The following is a 24608-nucleotide window of genomic DNA, read 5'->3' on the forward strand; positions in this document are numbered from 1 at the left end:
TGTTTCAGATCGTTAAAATAGGGCCCTAACTGTCAGACAAAGTTAACAAACTCATGACAAACTATTGTAGTTGTAGTTTTTTTTTTGTGAAGATCAGTTTTCTTTTACTCAGCACAACAGACGATTATTTACTGTAAGTCTGTTGTATTTCTCTGCTAGTTTGAAAGGGAAAAATGTAGGTATAATACTAGAGACGCAGATTAAAAGCCGAAGATTGTTCAGCACAGAATAATAAAATCACACCTACGTTTCTTTTTTATGAATTACAGAAGGAGATAAAAAGTGGATATTGACATTTAAGATTAAAGACTGTGGATAAGCACTGGAAAAAGAACCTTTATTGTCCTGAGGGTGAACAGTGCTCATCATTAAATAAATGAACAACATTACGTGCCTAACAAATCAATGTGCTCACTGTGCTGCTGATATACGAAATCATATTCAATAATTTTTATTGATCAGTATGCAGTTTTTTATTACACATCCTTTTCATCCGTTTCATCAACAATTTACCAAAATAACAAAAGTAATGTTCAGTAGAAGAGTGCTTATTAAAAGTATGATAAAATCAGCAACAACCGCTGAAATAAACGTGGCATTTTCAAATAAATACAAGCATAAATATATACATATATATGTTTGTGTGTGTGTGTGCGTGCATCTGTGTGTGTGTGTGTGTGTGTGCGTGTTAGAAAAAGAATGCACACCAGGTTAGTAATGCGGCCATGATGCGAAGCATTATTTTTCAATAATTCAACGGCTTATTACGCTTATACTATACGGTTACCACACCTCAAGACATTGTTCAGATAATGTATTGAGACATTTGTCATTAAAACACCATTTGGTGGGGGACTAATTTCTTACGCATCTAATCCCAAGCCTCTGTTGTAGCAATACTCTACTACTAATAGCGAAACTGTAAGTTTATCTGCTTCAAGAACAGCGTCGTTATTCCGTTACGCCGTTATGAGAAATGTCATGTAGCTTTTAAGTTGTTAAACTATTTTACTGATAAAATCATCAGAGCAGCGCTGACAACACGTTTCTGTGCGAGTGTGTCCGTACTGTGTGTGTGTGTGTTTAAAGCAGGAGAAAGAGTATTTCCGTACATCAAAAAACGTAATTTTAATCGCAAAAAACATGGAAATAATTTGTCGTTTTTGTCCTATTGTTTACTATATTTATGTTCTTGGTCAGTGTCGTTGTGGGTTTTGGTTCTTCTGCTGTTGTCGGCTGTAAGGACCTTTGAAATCACTGAAATCATTTGGCGGAGTGATATGTAATGTGGTCAAAACCTGCTGGAACTACTTTAGCCGTGCGTTTCCCTGAAATCAATTGCACACCTTAGAACGTTCATCAACCAATCAGATTCAAGCATTCAACAGCACTGAAGTATAAAATATATATTTACAGAGCTTGACATTAACCTTTTTGCTCACTAGCCACTGTGGTTAGAGGTTTTCCAAAGTTACTAGCCACTCAGCATTTTCACAATTTTGACATTTTGACACCATGGGGGAAAACTGCCACATAGATATTTTTATGCATGACTTCTTAATAGACTACAACTGAAAACTGTATATTATATCAAATTCAACCTGCCAAAGTGGCTATCAGGAGTGACTGTGTTACACACTGCTGAAATACACACGCATTTGGTGAGTTGGCGGGTGTTAATGTCAAGCCCTGTATATAGTGTGTGTGTGTGTGTATGTGTGCCCTTGTTTATATTACATTGTGGGGACCAAATGTCCCCATAAGAATAGTAAAACCTGAGATCACCTACATTGTGGGGACCAGCCAGCGGTCCCCACTTTTCAAAAGGCTTATAAATCACACAGGATGAGTTGTTTTGAGAAAGTAAAAATGCAGAATGTTTCATGTGATGGGTAGGTTTAGGGGTAGGGTTAGTGTAAGGGGACAGAATATACAGTTTGTATGGTATAAAAACCATTACGTCTATGGAGAGTCCCCACAAAGATAGTGAACCAGACATGTGTGTATGTGTGTGTGTGTGTGTGTGTGTGTGTGCGTGTGCGTGTGCGTGTGCGTGTGTGTGTGTGTGTGTGTGTGTGTGTGTGTGTGTGCTCTATCATATACACACATATATTCTCAATATATAAAACTCTATCATCGTAAGGCCTTTTTAACTGTTTATTAAATTGTATAGCAGGGAAGCAGAATAACTGGATGTTCATTAATTAATTGCTAATCTAAGACGGAATATTTTTGTACGTTTGATGTTCTTCTGCCTGTTACTCTCTGAACTCTCACGCCGCTTGTTTTTCTCAGGAGGTTTGAGTGACAGGAGGGAGGAATCGCACGTATTCTCTTCACTTTGAGGATGAATTATTTATACATACAAGCTTTGATCCCTTTTATCCTTCTTTGTGCATAAAGAACACATTTGGATTGACATTTTAATAGAAATGTTGCTTAGAACAAATCAACTTACTCAAAGGGAGAAAGACATTTCTGTGAAATGAAATCATCGCGCAAGATATGTGCCTCCTGAAAATGAAAGTTGGAAAATGATTGGCATTACTCTAATTCAAAACTTAAAAAAGCTAAATGTGATTGGTTGCTCGGTCAGATGGTCTCTTCCAGTTTAAGTGGGGAGGTCTTGACCAGAATAAGCTGCAAATTCAACTAAAATGTATCGATATATGTTTCTGTGTCCCTGGATGAATAGCTCTTATTGCATAATGCCTCATTTGTGAGGCACTTTGGATAAAAGTGTCTTTTAAATGAATAAATGTAAACGTTTATCCATTTAGCATTCGGATTTGGCTTCATGCTAATACATATTTGATTAAACACTCCTATCTTTCTTTTGCCTGTAGTCAGTTTAAAGTAGTTGGTTTTTCAAGGATTATTTATGCTATTAATTTTGCTAAAACCCCAAACTATCCCATAATGGCCAAAGAGATCAAATTACTTTAAAGACTTTTGCATGGTTAAACGCTATTTCTTTAAAGTGCTGGAGGGATGGCAGATTTTTGTAGGCTTTACTTCAGTTTGCATCACCCTGGTTCAGACAAAAACCCAGCAGGATTTTGGATTATTGCTAAAAATAAGCTCTGTGACCAACATAAATGTATGATTCTTAAACATTGTTTATCATGATAGGGCACAACTACAATAGAGCTCGGGTATACTTCATTTTGTGCGTTCTCACACACAATCTTGTCTGCACAGCTTTCAAAGGCTGTGTCCCAAATCCCCCCCCAATTCACTATTCCCTACATTACTCCACTAATATAGTTCACTTGACGGAGTGAATGAAAACGAGTGAGTGAATTCGGACACTGAGTGCGACGGAAGGGCCGCCTCTTTTGTGTACTTTGTGCTTGCTTTATAATAATTTGAAACGTGGCTAACTGGCAGCTCCAGTAGTAATTAAAGGATTTATCTTGAAATCTGTCATGGAAGTTGTTGAGCTGCACGATTCATTGGTAAAAGATCATGATCTTGATTAAAACACCCACGCAATCTCATTTCAAAATGACAAAGTTCTGTTAAAACTTTGATCAAATCACACCGAAAAACGAATCTGTGTTGGCGCTGCCACTGAGACTTCAGTTGTCATTACAGTTTTTCTCGATTGTTTACACACATTTTCTGAAAGCATGCCTCATATTCTCAGAACTCTACACACAAATCCAAAAACACACACACACACACACACACACACAATGGGCAAAACCCCTCAATTCTCCTGCAAAATGAAACTTTACATTCAAAACAATGTTATTTCTTCTCAAAATGGTATTTTGTTTTCAAATGACACACACAAACCATCATATGAATAGACATTTATAAGAACCAGTTGAACACTGATGTGCTCAATGTAAAACACTATGATGAATGGAAAACACTTCTTCTCCATTCATCATAATGATTTAGGCCTTTTTTTGTTCAGTGTTACACTTACTACAGACAGTACATATATAAGTGTGTTGTAAAATATCTGAGAATATTGTTTTTATACTCAGATCACACAAATACACGGTAACGAATATATTTTATTTTTCCCACAAAAACAATGTACACAGTGTACATCCCAACCATCACAAAGTACATACAGTGGTCTACATACAAAACAACAGAAGAATTTACTGTATACAGTTACAGTAATAAAAAAAAAATTCCAATGTTGGCATCCATTGCTCCATTGAAGAGCTCACCTGTTGCCCTTTAATGCTAAAGCTCTGATTGCTAATTGTAAAACTGTGTGACGGGTGTTTGCCCATGTGATGAGTCAGTGTGCATATTTGAATGGCAGTGTGTTCCTTGTGAAAACAAGAGATTTTCTGCATGAAAATTGTGCCAAAAGCAGAGAATTGTGTGTAGTGTTTTGAAAAAAGTGTGTTTTAGAACTGCAATTTGAGTGTAAAGCAGGAATTGTGCTTGTAGTTTAGCAGAATTGGTTCAGGGGGTTGGTGAATGAGTTACATGTTGTGGTCATTGTGTCTCAAGTACCAGAAAATGTGTGTAAACAATCGAGAAAAACTGTAATAGGTATAAAACAGCTTCACAAACAGACTTTTCAACCACACACTGTATCATTTTTTTGTTACAAATATTCAAATGATCACAGAAGTACTGGAATAAAAGTTAAAGGAGTAGGTCACTTCAGAATTAATATTTACTCACCCCCACGTCTTCCAAGATGTTCATGTCTTTCTTTCTTCAGTCGAAAAGAAATAATGGTTTGAGGAAAACTTCAATCGGATCCAACGGTTTGAAGGTCCAAATTACAGTTTCAGTGCAGCTTCAAAGGGCTCTACAGGATCCCAGCCGAGGAATAAGAGTCTTATCGAGCCAAACCATCATTTTCTAAAACTTTTTTTTTTTCTAAAACTTTTTAACCACAAATACTCATCTTGCACTAGCTCTGCAATGCGCCACACATTACCTAATCACGTTGAAAGGTCGTTGTCTCGATTTGAAACAAAAAAAATCATGATTCTCAGTTTATCCAGCTGTACTGTATGATATTACGCTGTAGCCACATTGGACCAGCGCGGTTTGGATTCGGCTGCATGCGCCATCTTCTGGTCAGACACTGAACTTCTTTCTGCTTGCGACTTTCATAGTGTATTATGGGTATTTTCTTACCGTACATAGTGCCCTATTTAAGGGTATAGGGGACAATTTCGGACACAGATAAAGTATACTCCACCGCAGATGACTTGTGCAAGTGCGTTTTATACCAGATGTCAGAGGGCAGCACTGAGCCGTGTCATTTACAAGACATTCACTCGGAAGGATAGAAGAAGAAAAGTAGGGGATCCGCTGAAGTGTTGAGTCCCAGCGAAGTGATGAGTCCCAGCTTAGGACCCCAGTAATATGCCTGAGTTGGAATAGTTCGCAAGAGAGGGATTATAAACACAACAAGGAGGAAGTTAAAGCGACTCGTGAGTAGATGAGTTTACCTGTTTGGTGTGATCATGTTTAATGTCCCGACAACCTCTGTAGTCTCATTTAGACACTTGTTAGTAACCAGCTTTTTCAAGACAAGTAAAAGCTGTGAAAACAAATCATAAACTACAGTTCCTATTTCAGGCATTTAACAAAAATGCTGAATCATATTAAGGTTTTGGCCTACAAAACTACGTCATCCCTGCAGCACTCTTTTGCTACTTTACTAGGGTTGTTGCTTACTGGTTTACCCTTAAAGTAATCATGAAACTGAGGTTGCGATAGTCTTTTCTTCCCTATTGTGACGTATATCCGAGTGAAACAGCTTCTCATAAAAAAAAAAATATATATATATATATATATATATATATATATATAAGGCGGGACTTGATTTTGTGGAAATGGGGAATGATTGGATGGTTGTTGTTTGCTATCATCAGAGAAGAGAAGAGAAGAGAAGAGAAGAGAAGAGAAGAGAAGAGAAGAGAAGAGAAGAGAAGAGAAGAGAAGAGAAGAGAAGAGATTACGAGGCACTTGAATAAAATAAAATAAAAAAAAGATGTGCACAGATAAATCATTTATAATAAATACTGCAATTTTACATAAAATTACGAATTGACATATTTCATGGTTAATTGATGTTTTATCGTCCACCAGGTAAAAATCAAATGCTCTGGCGTGAATTACATGCCAAAGTGGTTTAATGGTTCGATCAGACCACCAATTTGAGCAAAAGTAACAGTGATGCTTGCCCTACTTTAGCATGTAACAACAACCCTCAACTAGTATTGGTTAATTATCTGAATTAGCCTCCTTGAATAAGCCTCCTTGTCATTTAATTTCATGGCCCAACTCATCTAGTTTCTTTAAGATGACCGAATAAGAATAAGCCATGAATAATTACACAGAACTAAATGAGAGCAACCTAGTGTACCAGCATTTTCATGACCTTGCTTAATGCCTGTGAATTAATATACATTTTAATTTTATTTTTTTTGCTGGGGGAATCAAATAACTGTCCCTCAGGTAAACAGCTGGCACGGTTGGTGTATATTTAGCTGAGAGCAAACAGACTGACTAGCACAAAACGCACAAGGGCCACAAAAATCTGTTTCCCAATTAATATTTAACATGTCGTTTTACTTCATTATGCTGAGACAACGTCCATGTTAATGTGTTTACTTTTGATAATAGCTTGTAAAACAGACATCCACCATGTACATCGTGTTCTGTCAGCACGAAAAGTCAGAGAAAGAGGATGTAAAATGCACAATTATAAAAGGGATGTCAGGGGACATCTGCTATGCCAACCGAAGTGCCAGTGTAGCATCTGGAAGACATGTTAATATAATTGAGACAGCATACTCTACTTGCTTGACAAACCTAAGACCCAGATGCATGCTGTAGACATTGTTAATGATTAATACTTAAATGATGGCATCAGTGCCAGGTGATTCACTAAGCTGGGCATACTTCTTGATAGTGTGATTGATTACTTTTTTGGTAAGTTTGATTCATCTCTAGCGGCCAGATGCTTTATTATGGACATAAAATCTGGTTTATTCTGGGCCAAAAATGTATATCGCTGAACCAACTATTGTGTTTGTATCCATTTACATAAAAATGTATTATAACTGATGATTATAGCTAAAATAATGCTTGTACAACATGATTTCTAATGCATGTATAAATTGAAAAGTGACCTTATTTAAAAGGACTGATATTGTAGCTATCGATCCAATCAAAATCCATGTGAAAATATCTCATATACAGTATAATAAAAGAAAATTATGTGTACAGGTGTTACATGTTGTCTTGGTTTTGTTTTATGGTCTTTTATTTTGTAGTGTTTTGTTCTCATTGTTCCTGTATTCCGCATGTGTTTAGTTCCTGTTTGCTTTGATTCATTGCCTACATTGTTTCCATTGTAACTTATTACCTTCACCTGTCCCTTGTTAGCCCTTGTGTATTTATACCCCTGTGTTTCAGTTGTCTTTTGTCGGTCATTGTCTTTACACCTCTTGTAAGCTGTTGTGTACCTGGTTCCCCTTTGTTTGTGTTTTTTGAATAAACGGATGCTGCATCTGAATCCTCACCTCTCCGCTTCCCTGCCAAACACACCTCTCTAAGACTGTATGAGCTCACTTCCATTCTGTGGCTTCTGTTACTGAAACTGCAGGCGCTGCGGTTTTCGCTGCATGACAAATGATTCAGACTACCAAAATACATTAATACAGCATACTGTAAGTAATGAATAATTGACGACAGTCTGTTGAATCTTAAGAACATAATGCACACACAAAGCTGTACCACCTCGGTGTATATCATTTTCTAATAATTCAATGGAACAGAGTCAATTATTACACTCTACGGTTACCACACCTCAAGACATTGTTCAGACGTTGTATTTCAAGACATTTATCAGGTTTTTGTCACTAAAACACTGTATAGGACTAGTATCTTACACATCTCATCCCATAACTACCATAACCATAACTACCACAATGTTAACAGAAAGTAAATAAAGTTAATATAAGGCTGATTTGACGTTTACTTGACTGACAGGACAGCTGTTTCGGTGGTTGCCTCGCCAACATAAAAAACGCAGCGCACTGCTCGTTCTGTGTGATCGGGGCAGTGCTGTGTGCCTCGCGTTTTTGAACCTGAAAAACGTGTTAGGTGTGATCGGGGCCTAATGCAGTCATAGAGAGAGAGAGAGAGAGATTAAGCGTGTATGAATAACCTGAGTCTGTGTGTCTCTCAACAGTGTTCGGCAACAGCGTCTCTACTAATAGAGAAACTGTAAGTTTATCTGCTTCAAATACAGCGCCGTTATTCCCTCGCTAGTGAGAAATGTCATGTATTGAATCTATTTTACTGATAAAATCGTCTGAGCAGTGCTGACAACACGTTTCTGTGCGAGTGTGTCCGTACTGTGTGTGTGTGTGTTTGAGCGGGAGAAAAAGAGTATGTGCTTTCCGTACACAAAACGTAATTTTGTGGCAAAAACATGGAAATAATTTGTCGTTTTTATCCCGTTGTTTACTATATTTATTTGTTCGGTCAGTGTCGTTGTGGGTTTTGGTTCTTCTGCTGTTGTCGGCTGTACGGATGTTTGAAATCACTGAAATCATTTGGCGAAGTGATATGGAGCTGTAATGCGGTCAAAACCTGCCTGGAACTACTTTAGCCGTGCGTTTAAAGGACAAGTTCGGTATTTTACACTTAAAGCCCTGTTTACAGATCGTTTCTGATGAAATAGAACGGTTAAGATTAAAATTTGGACACATGCTGCTGTCCCGAGAATTTTAGGTTTATTTCGCTTTCCCCCCCACCTACAGAATGGGTGTATAGGTGCACTCGAACATATCCTTCCTAAAACGCATTAAACTTTCGTTTACAAAGAGATGAAACTCACCGAGTGGTCAGGGGTGTTCACTGATATGCTCACACAAAAATCGCTGCAAAATATGCTTTCCAACAGGTGTTTTACCATTCGTTGTAAAACTGTGGATCTATTTTTCCAAACGTCTCACACCCGTAGATTCTTCCGTTGAGAGCTTGAATAATAGACACTCCAGCCCAGTTGGTGGCGATAATGCACCTTTGCCAATTGCAAGCAAACCACTAGCATTTCATTGAATACACGGAAGAAGCAGAAGAAGAAGCGGCGGAGTAATACCGTACCTCACACAGCTCTTTCAATACAAGTCAATGGAGTTGGACAAAAACTACGATAAAACCTGTTGGAAAGCATATTTTGCAGCGATTTTTGAGTGAGCACACCAGTGAACACCCCTGACCACTCGGTGAGTTTCATCTCTTTGTAAACGAAAGTTTAATGCGTTTTAGGAAGGATTGTTCCAGTGCACCTATACACCCATTCTGGAGGTTTTGGGGAAAGCGAAATAAACCTAAAATTCTCGGGACAGCAGCATGTGTCCAAATTTTAATCTTAACCGTTCTATTTCATCAGAAACGATCTGTAAACAGGGCTTTAAGTGTAAAATACCGAACTTGTCCTTTAATAATTGCACACCTTTGAACATTCGTCAACCAATCAGATTCAAGCATTCAACAGTCCCGTAGTATAAGTAAATAATAAACAGCAATCTGCTTTTTTTCAATGAATTTATTCTTATGTAAACTGTCAAAAATCCTCACACTCGATAGAGGGGATAAAAATCAAGTCAAAAGCTTGCTGTTACTATTTGAGTCTTTGATGCACTCACTATTTAGTGTCTAAACCTTCGAATGACTTCCTTAAGAATAATACGGTGACGAAATGTAGTGTAAACTTCAAAGTTACGGTTGTCAATAAGCCACAACATTTTTTTCACACCAGAATACTGTTTTGCACAGGTGAAGTCCATGTATTTTCATGAATTCACGTTGCGTTTCACACACTGGTGGTCGGCCCTGTTATCTCTAATATTCAGTTCTGCTCATGAATATCTTGTTTACTTGATACCAAGTGTCTCCAATAAAACTCCAGGATATCTTCCAAATGTTTGATGCCATGAACCTCACAAACTTTGGCTCTTCCTCAGAAGCTTGTACACATGATTGTGTTTGCTGGTTGGACTGATAAAAACCTGTGCACTGTGAAATGAATTGGCACTGGTGATGTCAGCCAGCTCTGATCAAAGATTTAAACTGATTTGACGATTAATCAGAAGATTTGTGTTATTTTTCAGCACTCGATAGGCTATAGAAAAGGACAACTGACAAAATGCGTTTCTTTGAATGACATATGAAATGAATATTGCAGACTTTTTCATTATGCATTAGGGCCTTGAAAGAGGATGCATTTTATAATTCATTGTTTTAATTCAGGCAACACTAAAGATTTCTGTTTGTGTCTGAGAACAGCTGTGCTCAACATAATCGTGTCTTCACTTTGAAGCAAGTTGTATTGAAGAGACATTAAGAAAAGTTTGAACATTTGTCTGGTTTGCAGTCGGTTATCTGCAAGGGCTTTGGCATCCACTTTGTCACAGATGTTTCTTTTAAAATTCCTTTGCCGAAATAAAAAGTAGGCACAAATGAGTCAGTTGTTGATTTGCTGTGATGCGTATAAAGATGTAAAATGAATATGGATGGATATCAACATATCGTTTGATGAGAAATGGTTAGCAATTTGAAAAACACTGAGATCTCTTCTGAAACTCTAGAGGAGACGTGTGTGAGATTACTGGGGTCGAAAGTCTCCATCTGCTCACCATGGTCATGTCTTGGAGAAGCAACTGACATAGTTAAGAGATTTGTGAGTTTTCTTTCCATAAGGGTCTTTTACAAAGAGTAACCTTTCAGCCTTTAAGGTTTATTTTATGAATTAATTTCGATCTGTAATTTCAATTGGAATGAGTCTGTCACATGTCTGACAAGTTTCACCCAAAAATCTTTATTAAAAATATGAAATTATATTTTGCATAAAACTAAATTAAGCTATTTTTTATATTGTAGATAAAACAATATGTATATTTTGTATAACATGTATTGTATATTTTTATATTGTATTGTACATTTAAAGTTCTCATTTCTTAAATCTAGCTGAAATGTGACACTGGATGTAAAAAATATGAAACTATATTTTGCATAAAACTAAATTAAGCTATTTTTATACTGTATATAAAACAATATGTATATTTTGTATAAAATATATTGTATATTTTTATATTGTATTGTACATTTAAAGTTCTCATTTCTTTGATATAAAAAAATCTAACTGAAATGTGAATTTGTAATTAAAATATTTTACTATTTATACATCTGAGTAGTATTTGCTTTACTGAAATTAACAATTATTAAAAATGACAGTATGCTTACTAGGCATGTCGCAATCATGATTGCAATAATTGCAAATAACAATTTAATTCGGTTTTGTTCATGTCACTTACAGTGTAAGCCTAATGTTATTTTTTTTTACATGGAATCATATATAATATAATAATACAAATTATAATAAAATAGGCCCACATGATTTACACTTTAATGCTGTGAAATAATATTATATTATATTTCACAGCATTAAAGTAAATTATATATTATATTCTAATATAATATGATGCAGTCTGATTAAACCCACAAACCTTTATTTTGTATGAAGGAAGACCTTTCACTGTCTATCTATGTACTGTGATTGAAATTCAAACTTCACAATTATTGTGGTTCTCTCAAATAATTGCAATTAGCTCGAATAACCGTGATCAGACGACCAATCGATCATCGCGACAGATCTAATGCTTTTACTAATGTCACGGTTTTGCATTTAATCATTTGGAAAACTGTTTGAAACAAAATTAAAGATTAATATTTCTTCCAAAATATCAAAGCAGATACTGAAAAAGTACATCGCTTCCAGTGTTTTCATATTCAAGTGATGTATCATACAGATAGTGTAAAAAAAAGCCCAAGGTGATCACTAATGCATCATTCTGAGGACTATTACATTGATTTAAATCTGCCCCCGTTCTGAGCTGACAAGCATAGAAATGAGATCTATGTCTGCTATCTGTGTACTCTGCCAAATGCTAATAAGATTGTGTTGGACATGACAGAGAGCTTAACTCATCTCCTGATGGTCTGCATTAAAAACACACTCCAATTACCTGGTTTTAGTTCAACTGTTTTTTTGTTTTTTTTAGTTTGTTCTTCCATTTTTCTGAATGACATTTTACTCTGGAATGAGACAAGCGGATGAGATTTAGCTAGCTGCGTGTTGTCAGGTTTTCATTATTTGTGCTTAATTTTTGTGAAATGTCAGCCCAGTGTGTTGATTAGCACTCCTGCGACCTTGGCTATCAGAAAAACGCCAGTGGCTTGGTGTGTGAATATTAAACAGGTCAGTCTAAATGGATTTCCAAACACAGTTCTACGGTCTCCCAGCTTGAATTATTAATGATGGACGTTTATTGACCTGCATAAATCCATCAAACTCATGATTAGAAATTATATTATTCTTGGCTCGACAGACGATACATATATTTGTTTTAACATCAGGCTTGAAAAAGAGACATTATCTTAGAGCGAGGGGTGTCCAAAGTCCGAAGCTTGTCTATTAAAATACATTAAGCCTATATTTGGCCCGCCACGCATAATTTACAAATCATGCAGTTTCACAGTGTGACAAGGTGACAGCACTAGATTTTGTTGCACTAAACCGTGAGTGAAACTAAATTTAATAACTGATGTTTGGTGCAAAAGGTCTGATACAAAACCTCAAATGTCTCTGTGATTTAAACTGGTCGGATGACACCAGTCTCAATAACACTGATGTGGAAAGCAGGAGGAACATTACGCCACAATAGTTAGAATACTTTTCAATTCACAAATCACCAACGTTATTTACTGTAGTAACACTAACTGTAAACACTTTCACTCACTCCTACGAGCCTACATCCCTACCAGACGCCTACGATCGATCAACGAGCGACGTCTCATGGTTCCATCACAGAAAGCCACAAAATCACTTTCCAGAACATTCTCATTCACAGTTCCATGCTGGTGGAACACTCATCGGGAATGCAGAATCCCTGACAACATTCAAAAAACAGCTGAAAACCCATCTCTTCCGTGGGCACTTAACTTCATATAAAAAAATATATATAAAAAAAAACATAAAAACCTTTCCCTTTAAAACCTCACTTATCGGGCTTGTGCTACTCTGAATAATGCCTGAACTTCGTATTTTGAGCACTTCTTGCGTTGTTGTTGTTTTTGCCTCTTCATGATGACTCGCTTAATTTAGTCCTAATTTGTAAGTCGCTTTGGATAAAAGCGTCTGCTAAATGACTAAATGTAAAATGTAAATGTAACTGTAAACATGGTATTGTGGCAAAAATGTGGGATATTGAAGAGAGAAGAAGCATAACGAAGAGAAAAGAAAATCACAAATGTGATCTCCTTAATAAAAAAAGGCCCCAGTAATCTAGTTTCAACAAGGTTTTAAAAAGTGTACAATGTTTAGCCAATACACCAAAGTTTACAATCAAACATCAGAGCTCAATCATTTCTCAGCAATTCTTCCAATATCAAATGATCTGAGCTCTACTCTTATTGTATAGCTATTGACTCAGCTGCATATTTGATCCTTCTAAGGAATTAAACATCCGAGACAAAGTCGCTACTTAAAAGAAACATTCCTGAGAACCCAGTTATGTCTGCTAAAAAATGAAAGAGCAGTTTTGAGCAATGAAATATTAATCTGCGATTAGATAAGTATCAAAGATCAAAGACATGTCATGTATACATAAAAAAAGAAATTGCATGTTTGCATTTATGAAAAAAAAAATGCATTTATGAAGTGTTAACTAAAAGACCAACTTATAAAACCTGTATAATTCTAACCTCAATAACTATATCTATGGAGAAGAAAGGTTTGAGTGAATTCTGCTGTTTCTCACACATCTCTCAGCTTCCATCATCCTGCATTTGAGATCAAATCAATGCTGGAATATTGTCATGGATTATTGCACTGGATTGAGCATCCCCTGTATTAATACAAAGTGCAAATGAATAAGTGGCCATATAACAGTGTATTTCCACAATGTTGTTATCACATGTCTTTAAATGATGCTGACACCATGGCAGGACCGGATGTGCTGTTGGCTCCTAGCAGTAATCCGTGATTTATTATCCACTTTGTGCTGACAGCTCTTCTTCTTCCCCCTCTCTTTCTAGGTTGTGTCAGAAGAGCAGGCGAGGATGAAACTGAAGCCCAGTAAAAGAGATTCCCCCTGGGGGAGCCATAGACAGATGTGGAGCCCCTGGAGCCACTGACCCTGTGTCTGAATGATCTATGGATAAAGACCACCAGCCCTCAAGAGTCAATCTTCTACTGCTGAGCAGTTCTACATTGGCAGACACAAACAAATGGTGCTCTGTAATTGCTGAATATCTACAGTCTGAACATTCGGTTCCTGGGCTCCATTTTCTCAAAGTTACCTTCCCGTTATTAGAAAAATGACCTACCACGACCGACCTCAGCCTGAAGAACTCTGACTCGGTAATTGCTGAGTATCTACAGTCTGAACATTCGGTTCCTGGGCTCCATTTTCTCAAAGCTCCCTTCATGTCACAAGAAATACGGCTAACTCACAATCCAGCAAATGCATGCAAAGCTTCCGGGAAAGCCCATGTATCCTCACATCACCTTCCAATCGCATGACCGTGAAAGAGGAAAGTTATGGCGTCTCATTGAGAATGCTGAGGTCGGGCAGGCATGCGGTCTAACAGGATCAATACAACCCTGCTGATTAATGGGCAGATTTCTCTTCCATTTAGTGTGTCAGAGAAGAATCATCTGCCAAGACCAAGATTGTGAAACCAGGTCTCTTCGGTCTTTAAGAGTCGCATTTCTATTGCAAAGTAATCCTGCTCTGGACCTTTTTTGGAGCTTTGTATCATTTAACACTGCTTCTTCAGATTTACAATCAATACGACCCTTGCCAAGCAATGTGAATAAAACTGTCAGTCTGGAGGAATTGGCTTTTTTGTAGAATAAGTTATTTTTACTTTGTCCCTGAGTCAAGTTTACGAAATATTGGAAATGCAAATGCTTTCAAAGTTCACCAAACTGGGATGAAAAAGCAGCTGCTCCAAACAGCTTGAAACAAGGTCTCCTCAGTATTTTTCTTCTTTTTTTTTAGAGTTGCATTTCAATTGCAATGTAATCCTGCATTGGGCTTTTTTTGTAACTTTGCATCATTTAACACCGCTTCATCAGATCTACAATCAATACGACCCTTTCAAAACAGTGAGTCAAGCTGTCAGTTGGAAGAAATTGGCTTTTTTTAGTAGAATAATTTCTTTTCACTTTGTTCCTGGGTCAAGTTTACGAAAGATTGGAATCGCAAATGCCTTCAAAGTTCGCCGAACTGGGATGAAAAAGCAGCCGCTCCAACAAGCCCAGCAAAGCTTGACCTGCAACATCGTGAATCCTTCAAAACCAAGTGCAACTAAGCGGACGACATTGCTGTGAGTGAGTGCATGTGGTGGTGGCCCTCAGCATGGTGTTGCCACCACCGGACAAGCGGCATGTGTGTCTTACCACCTTTGTGATCATGACCAGCATGGCCTTCATGGACGCCTACCTAGTGGAGCAGAACCAGGGCCCACGAAAGATCGGCGTCTGCATCATTGTCCTGGTCGGTGACGTCTGCTTTCTTATCGTCCTCCGCTATGTGGCGGTTTGGGTTGGAGCAGAAGTGCGGACGGCTCGACGAGGATACGCCATGATCCTATGGTTCCTCTATATCTTTGTGTTGGAGATCAAGCTTTACTTTATCTTCCAGAACTGTAAGGCTGATCGTAAGAGTCTGGAGACTGTCGCCCGGAAGGCTTTAACTTTATTGCTGTCTATTTGTGTGCCAGGCCTATACCTGGTTCTGGTGGCTCTGGACAGCATGGAATACTTCCGTACCTTTAGGAGGAAGGAGGACATGAGGGGTCGGCTCTTCTGGGTGGCTTTGGACTTGCTGGACCTGCTGGATATGCAGGCAAACCTTTGGGAGCCACAGCGGACGGGTTTGCCTATTTGGGCTGAAGGTTTGATGTTCTTCTACTGCTACATTTTGCTTCTGATTCTTCCCTGCGTGTCTTTGAGCGAGATCAGCGTGCAGGGCGACCACGTGTCTCCCCAGAAGATGATGCTCTATCCTCTTCTCAGTCTGGTCACTATCAACATCGTGACCATCCTCATACGCGGCGTCAACATGGTGCTCTTCCAGGACAGCCGGGTTTCCACCATCTTCGTCGGGAAGAACGTGGTGGCGATCGCGACCAAGGCGTGCACCTTTCTCGAATACCGAAAACAGTCGCGAGAATTCCCGAATCGAGAGAACGCAACCGGAATTCCCATGGAAGTCCAGCAGAACTCGGTGGGACATGGACAAGCTCTTCCGAACGCTACGAGCCTCCCACATGAACCCACTCCAGCACGGGATATTATGGACACATGACCAAGGAACCAAAATTAAGTCTTTTGTTTGATGCAATTGTACTTGGAGCCAACAAGGAGTATCCAAACCAACAGATATGAACCGATGAACTGTTTTGAAGTACTTTGGTACAACATTTCAGCATTATAAGGTCCTCCGTCCTGTTCTTGACTGAGGTAAATCAGCCAATTTTGAGCGGTGTTGTTCAAAGGAAAACATTCAGTGTTTTATAATTTGTTCTCCTCCATCTTCTCCACAGTTAGCAATGAAGAACTGCTTCTTTCTGTACAGTAGTGGAGTGACTGTGGTGCAAAATACTTTTCCCATTTGAGGCAAAATACTCGTTCCCACGTCCACTTTTTTTGTGTCCGACTGAAATTTCCCTTTCTTGCAAGTACAGAATGGTGGAACTAGAGTGTAATGAGTTTATAATTGAAGGAACTAGACAGATGAGTTTGATAATTATGACCAAATGTTGAGGAGTAGTCCTACATGCCTGCAGTATGTGTTTGCGCTCGTGTTTTATGATGTGTTGATGACATTACAGAAATTAGAATGAATAAGAAAGTAAGAAATTTGTATCCGATGATTATAAGGAATTTCTTAGGAAATAAGCGAATGCACTTCCAATTGATTGGTGTATGGATTATTATTGTTGTTGTTATTATTATTATTATTATATATATATATATACACCACTTGTGTACTTGTTTTTTTTTTTTTTTACATTTTTGTTTGAGAACTTAGCCATTTAATAAAAAAAAATTAAAATAAATGTTTTTGCTATTGCTTGAAGGGTTTTTATGCTAATAAAATGCAAAAAGTGATTTCTTACTCAGTATTTTTGTCTTGTTTCCAGTACAAATATCTAAACATTTTTAAATCATAGATACGTGAAGAAGCAAAATGACTTGTTTTTCAGAAAACAAAACTTAATATGTTAAATTAAGTGTTTTTGCTTAAAACAAGAATATCAGCCAATGGGGTCCTTCGAATTATGTGGATTTTTCTGACCCCGCTGAAATATTTTTTTCTAGTTTTAAGCATAAACTCACTTCATTTTGATAGCTTTTTTCATAAAACAAGATCAATATCTTGAGTCGTTTTGCTTTTCAAGCAAATGTATCTTGATTTAAGAATGCTTAGATATTTGTACTGGAAAACAAGACAAAAATACTGAGGAAGAAAATAATTTTCTGCAGTGCTCTTTTTGTCCACACGAACAGACGATCACAGCATTTCTATTTCAGCCCTTGTTTAAATCAGTTCCTCTAATGTTTGAGTAAACACATCGTGTCTTCGGGAGCGGATGGGAGGGTAAAATGGCATCTGGGAGAATGAAATAAATTACGCATGGCCCCATCAGCGGGCACTCACCTTACTAGAGCCACACAGCGTGAAACTGATTCCTAAAACACTAAAGCCTTTTCCTCTGTATGCAGTGCGAATGCGAAAACCATTTACCATCCACGTCTTATTTATTCAGCATATGTAGCAACCTGATGTATTCCATTTCAACAACATTAATTTATTGCCACCTGCATATGGTGGGCGGTCTCGTGTGGCATTGACTCACTCCAAAGCGTGTTGTGCTTTTTGAGAATTTCTCTACTTTAGCGTCCACCCACCATCTGACAGCTTGAATATCCGTTTACCGTACAATGTAGCATATGGTGACATACCATTTACCTCACATTAACAGTGAATATATTCATGCACCAACAGAAGAAGCATGCCCTTAAAATTGCACTGTTCATTAATAGTCAATCAGCACTTATATGTACAAGTAAAAATTAAATATAGTTTCAAGGGGGTCAGGAAGTGCAACACAGAAAACTTTATATAAAATATTATAAATAGTGTCAAATATATCCGTGCCACACATACATGCTTGCTTGCTGCATCTGTTAAGTTATACGCCGTTGTTCAGATTTACTGAAAAATTTGAAAATATTAATGTTTCCTTATGGCACTTCTGTACCGCAGTGGAACTGCAATCATGCATTTCCCTAATTGCAATTTTTTATAAATGTGTTCATCAGTTATTGCAGTTGATAAGATAGTGTTTCTATGACTGCATCAATTATAGTATGAAAATAATTTGGTGTAGGATTTACTTACTACTATTTAAACTATTTTCACTCATAAATTGCAAGTGCATTTCATATATGTGTTGCATATATTATGATTCCTGAAATAAGCAGGATTTAATTTAAAGTGAGTAAAACTAGATGTTAACCAATTTACATTGTGGTACAGAGTTCCAATATGAAAAGAAAATGTTGTTTGTTTGTTTTTGGATGACAGAAAATCTAATAGGAAAAATGCAATCCATGGTCGGAACACAATTAGTGCAATTAGCATCTGACAACATGATGAATATGCTGTAGTTTTATATATTAAAAGCCTCGTTTGACTCCCAAACATGAAAATATTCTGTGTATGTGAGACATGGATGCAATGCCCACAGCTACATATATTGTAGTGCAAAAATGTTATTTTCTTTAATAAATATTAAAGATTCAGCCTTAACCTTCAGCCCTGCAGCATTACACTCAGATCTATAATTCAGTAATGTGGGTTTTTACCAATATTTAAGCACATACTGTAAATGCAAAAAGTGATATAATTAGAATTATATAAATCTGAGCATGCAAATATTAAGGATCTGCTATGATAAAGTCAAATTAAGTGGAACTGATTTTTGTGCACAATACTGAGAGACGCACTTGTTATCATTCACATTGCATGAAGAGAAAAGAGATGAAGGAACATCAGCTTTCATTCGAAATGCATCAATAAACCACATTCAGATGTCAGCACCCCCGCAGGCACTCTTTGATTTGCTTTACAACATTAAAGATTCAGTCTCACTCTAAAACCAGTCAAAGGGTCCCCAAGACTTCAAATGTGTGTTTAGTGCTCAGAAAAGTGGCAAAGAGAGAAAAATGCCAACACTTGATTGCGGCCTTTATTTATAATGCATTATTAAAAAAAGAAGTACATTTATGTGCCAAAGTTATTCAAATTTAAGGCCTATTCGTGGTAGCCCTTTAAAAGAGTCTAAAGGGTTTTAACCATTAACGCATGATGTAAGATGTGAAATTGGTAGTCAATCGTGTGTTTTAATAGATTAAACTTGTTATTAAATATAAAAATATATATTTTGTTGGTTACCTCTGGCAAAGAAAACCAGAAAATATCAGGGAATTAAAAATGTGTGATTGCCAAGCCATAGTTAATTAAATCATGAATATATGCATACAATCTTGCTCCCTGTGGGATTAATAAAGTTATAACTAAACTAAAAAAAAAAGTCATTTTTAAAAAGGACATTTCTGTAGTGAATATATCTATATATATTCTTTTAATGAAAGTTATAATTGATTGCAAACTATTTAATATGATTTTTTAAGCAGTCACGTTACAAGATGTTAACACATTGGCAATATAAAATTTTCACGTATAAATCGCTTTTTATATTGCCAATGTGTGAGCATCTTGTAACGAAACTAATAAAAACGAGATCTTCCCCGACTTAGGTTGTCGTTGAGAGCCTCTTGAGGACTCCGGACGTTTTTGGCGGGAAAATCTAAATGATCTAGACCCTTTACGCGAATGGTTACCTCCCTTCAGTGACAGAGAAGAACCATTTAAGAACCACATTATCATCTTAATGTGAAGAACATTTTAATAATCCAAAGAACCCTTTTCACAATAAAGAACCAATTTGTGCGTTGAAAAGTTTCCATGGATGTTAAAGGTTCTTCATGGAACCATCGATTCCGATAAAGAACCTTTATTTTTAAGAGTGGAATTCAAACTATAGTCTCACACAGCCAGATGTACATCAGTCTTTAGTCTTAAATATACTTTATAAGCAATCTATCATAACAGTGTAATTTGAATTACCTCATCAATCGACATGGTGTTGGAAGAAACATCCACGTCACTATGAACAGATGCTGTTTTCTCACCGCTGTCACTGTTGTGTGTTTATCTTGTTATTGAGAGGAAAGTGCACCACACATCTTTACATATCCAAACGTTGCTCTCAGCAGCAGCGTACGGCGTTTGGATATTAACAGTATATCACTGCTGTGAAGTGCGAAGGTATTTCCAACGTTCTCTTACGAGAGGTTCTCTCGTATTGCGTAAGCTAGCTTACGCTGCGGGAAAGTCTCCTTTCACGAGATACTGAAGCCAAAAATTATCCTAATTTTATAAAACTTGTCAACGCAGTGCGGCAGCCTGCAGACCTAGGGCAAGCGAATCGCGTGCCCATTGGCTGCTCTGCGGCAACTGCAGCAGCCTATGGCTGAGCCTTGCGCGTGACGTCACGTCCAATGAGCGCGCTTGGCGCGCTTAGTGCGTCACAGCCCGTCATTAGGGGTGTGGCTTAGAGTATATAAGCAAGGAACAGAGGCTGCTTCGCTGATTTCTGTCTCTTCAGCGAAGCCCTTCGCATCGCTGATCTCCGAGGAAGCCGCCGTTGAATCCAGCGACCAGCACGCCGAGGATCTCAGCCTGAGGACGCCGGCCGCTCGCCGCCTTCAGCCTTCCCTGCCTGCTGCGCCATCCGGCACTTATATCCTTTTCTGCTCTGTGTTGTGTGTGTGTGTGTCCGCCGCGACACACTTGCATCTAAAAGAGCGCGAGGCGTTGTTTCAAATGCCTCGCACATCCTGTGGCTCGTGCAGAGCCTCGCTCAGCGACGGAGACCGCCACGTGCTGTGCGCTCTCTGCCTGGGTTTTGACCACGCTGTTCGCGCTCTCTCCGAGGGCGGCTGCGAACAGTGTGAGGAGTTACCGATGTCGACCCTACGGGCTCGACTCGCTAAACTTGAAGAAACTCCATCTTCTCCGGCCGCTTCTTCCGCAGCTGAGCGCTCGCCGGAACCTCTCCCGCGAGCCTCGCTCTCTCCTTCCCCCCCACCCTTCTCCGACGCGCAGCGGCCGGCCACTGCCCGCACTGCCGTCGCCCTGGGGGACGATGCAGATGATGCCGCTGACAGCTGCTCTCTGCTCGCGTCTGACAGCGAGGAGTGGTCGGGCTCGCACCGCTCCGCCCCCTCGACTCTGGAGTCTTCTCGAACCCGCGCTAGTGTTGACGCAGAGCTTCTCCGCCTCCTCACTTTAGCGGTCGAGAGAATGGGACTGGATTGGTCCCCACCTAAGGAGCCGGAGCCCAATCGCCTCGACGGGTTTTTTCTGCCTAGCCGCCGCCCTGCGCCTGCCTCTAGGTCAGCACCCTTCCTGCCTGAGCTCCACGCCGAGCTCTCTAAGTCCTGGAACGCTCCGTTCTCCACCAGACTCCGCTCGCCAGTCTCCTCGGCTCTCTCCCAGGTGGACGGAGCCGCCGAGAACGGCTATAACGGCATCCCCGCCGTTGAGGATGCTGTGGCAACGCACCTTTGCCCGCCGTCTGCTAGATGGCGCTCAAAGTCTGCCCTGCCGTCTAAAGCCTGCAGGACCACCTCAGCTCTCGCCGGCCGCGCTTTCGCCGCCTCCGGCCAGGCTGCTTCCGCCCTGCACTCAATGGCTATTCTTCAGATCCTTCAAGCCGACCTCCTCCGTGAACTGGACGAGAAGGGCTCGGATCAGTCTGCCTTTACCGATCTGCGCAGCGCTACGGATCTCGCGCTGCGCGCTACCAAGACCGCTGCTCAAGCCATCGGCAGATCCATGGCCGCGCTCACCGTCATCGACAGACATCTCTGGTTGACGCTCGCGGACATGAGTGAGTCAGAGCGCGCTGTGTTTCTCAACGCACCACTCTCGCCCACCGGCCTCTTTGGCCCTGCGGTCAGCGGAATTGTGGATCGGTTCTCTGAAGTACAGAAGGCTTCGCAGGCGATGGACCTCTTCCTGCCCCGCCGTTCGAGCTCAGCCACAGGCCGCCCTCAAACTCAGCCTCCTGTGCGCAGCTCTAACCAGCGCTCTTCCAAGCCTCCCAGCGCTTCGCAGCGACGCCAGGGCAATCGCCCCAGGTCGCGCTCGACCAGCCGTCACAGACCGCCGCCCCCACGGGGCCCGCGGTCCAAGATCGTGTTGAAGCCCGAGCCCGCGAAGTCCTCCTAGCATCCGCAAGGAGGAAAAGATGGTTGAGTCCCGCTACGGCCGGACCGCCATCAAAACGCACAGCTCTGTCAGTCCCCTATGTTCAGGCTACTGCAGCAGCACACACCGCAGCCAACGAGCCAGTATTAACACTCGCTCGCCTGCACACAAACGCCGTTTTCACGGCGACCCAGATAAATCTCAAAAAGAGTATAAGTGCTTTAAGTGTAGAAAATGTGCCCACACCCATGTGCTCACTGCTTCACACAAGTACAATCCCCATGGTAACGCGCCCAGAGCGCTCTCTCATAAAGCGGCCACACACCGCTCGAGTTCTAAATGTAGTAAATGTGCCCACACTTCCGTGCTCACAACTACTCGCTGCTCGCTCTGTCACTCAGTTACCTCAATTTGCCACGGCTCAAGCTGCAGGGGTATTAAGTATAGAAAAAGTGCCCACTCCCGTGTGCTCACTGCCTCACACAGACCAGGTTCCCATGGCAACGCGTCCAGAGCGCTATCTCTTAAAGCGGAAACTTTCCGCTCGAGCATCAAGTGTAGGAAATGTGCCCACAGCTCTGTGCTCACACCTGCCCACTGCCCGCTCTGCCAGACAGGTTGCAAACCTCACAAAGCCCCCAAACACTGGCCGTGTCATAAGTGCAAATCCCGCGCCAGCTCACGAGCACGCGCGCCCACTTTCAGACACCATAATCCCCACGCCGCTCTCGCGCCTGGGATGTTTGACAGCAGTTCACGCTCCATCGTCCGAGATCGAGCTACTAAATTCTGCACAGTCGGCCAGCCCTGTTCTTCTGCCCTCGTGTCCGAGCATCGGCGGCGCGCGCGCCGCCCCGTCTTCTCTGATACAGGTTCCCCATCCCGCGCAACGCGGCGATCTGAACCCAGAGACCATTCGACCCCTAGCCATGCATGCAAAAGCATGGGAGGCTATTCAGGGCGCGTCAGAATGGGTGCTCAACACCATAAGACACGGTTATTCGCTCCAATTTGCTCGCCGCCCTCCGCGCTTTCTAGCGCAGACGGAAACGAAAGTGAGTTTGGAAACAGCACATCTGCTTCAAGCAGAGATAACAAAGCTGCTGCGAAAAGGGGCCATAGAACAGGTACATCCTTCCCTGAGCGAGTCAGGCTTTTACAGCCGTTACTTCCTCGTTCCCAAGAAGGACGGAGCATTAAGACCTATTTTAGATCTGAGACATCTGAACAAGGCTCTCATGAGACGGCCGTTCAGGATGATTACAACCAGACAGATCCTCGCGCAGATTCGCCCAGGAGACTGGTTTATCTCTCTCGATCTGAAAGACGCTTATTTCCAGATCCAGATAACTCCCCGTCACAGGCCATTTTTGAGATTCGCCTTCGACGGTCGAGCTTATCAATACACAGTCCTGCCGTTCGGCCTGTCTTTAGCACCCCGTACATTTACGAAATGCATGGACACGGCTCTCGCTCCCCTGAGGAGTCAGGGAATGCGAATTCTGAACTACTTGGACGATTGGCTCGTTCTAGCGCAGTCAGAGACAGAACTTGTGTCTCACAGAACAGCGTTACTCGACCACCTGGAGGGTCTGGGTCTAGCGGTCAACTGGACCAAGAGCTCGCTCTCGCCCCGGCAGTCGATTTCCTTTCTCGGAATAGAACTGGACTCGGTGGCGATGACGGCCAGATTGTCGGAGCAGCGCGCGCGCCGCATCCAGCGCCTCGCTGCATCCTTCAAAGAAGGCAACCGGGTTCCCCTGAAGGCATTCCAGCGCATTCTGGGGCATATGGCCTCAGCTGCAGCGGTTCTTCAGCTGGGTTTACTGCGCATGCGCCCGCTTCAACGCTGGCTGAGAACGCGCGTATCCCATCGAGCCTGGGCGACCGGCGGCTCGCTAATCAGAGTGACTCAGGTCTGTGTCTCAGCCCTGCAGCCCTGGCTGGCAGCCGAATGGTATCACACAGGAGTGAATATGGGAGTGATTTCACACCGGAAAGTTGTCTCGACAGACGCGTCCAACCTAGGTTGGGGAGCGCTCTTCGAAGGCAGACCGGTCTTTGGCCACTGGTCAGACCAGGAGAATCTCCTACACATAAACTGTCTAGAGATGCTCGCGGTCGAGAAAGCGCTCATGCACTTCCTCCCTTTCCTCCATGGTCACCATGTTCTAGTCCGCA

General features: G+C 40.8%; 1 protein-coding gene across 3 annotated transcripts in view; it reads left to right on the plus strand.

Annotated features, from left to right (window-relative positions):
• The window catches only part of tmem121ab (transmembrane protein 121Ab), a 54411-nt gene extending 37321 nt beyond the window's left edge, over window positions 1-17090 (plus strand). For all 3 annotated transcript variants that reach the window (XM_084432974.1, XM_084432975.1, XM_084432973.1), the window contains one exon: window positions 14110-17090. In XM_084432974.1, the coding sequence (XP_084289100.1) occupies window positions 15438-16388 (951 nt within the window). In that variant the 5' untranslated portion in view covers window positions 14110-15437 and the 3' untranslated portion in view covers window positions 16389-17090. The remainder of the gene's footprint in view (window positions 1-14109) is intronic.
• Window positions 17091-24608: the final 7518 nt, after the last annotated feature.

This window comes from Rutilus rutilus (genome assembly GCF_951802725.1).
Source record: "Rutilus rutilus genome assembly, chromosome: 15".
NCBI classification, from domain to species: Eukaryota; Metazoa; Chordata; class Actinopteri; order Cypriniformes; family Leuciscidae; genus Rutilus; species Rutilus rutilus.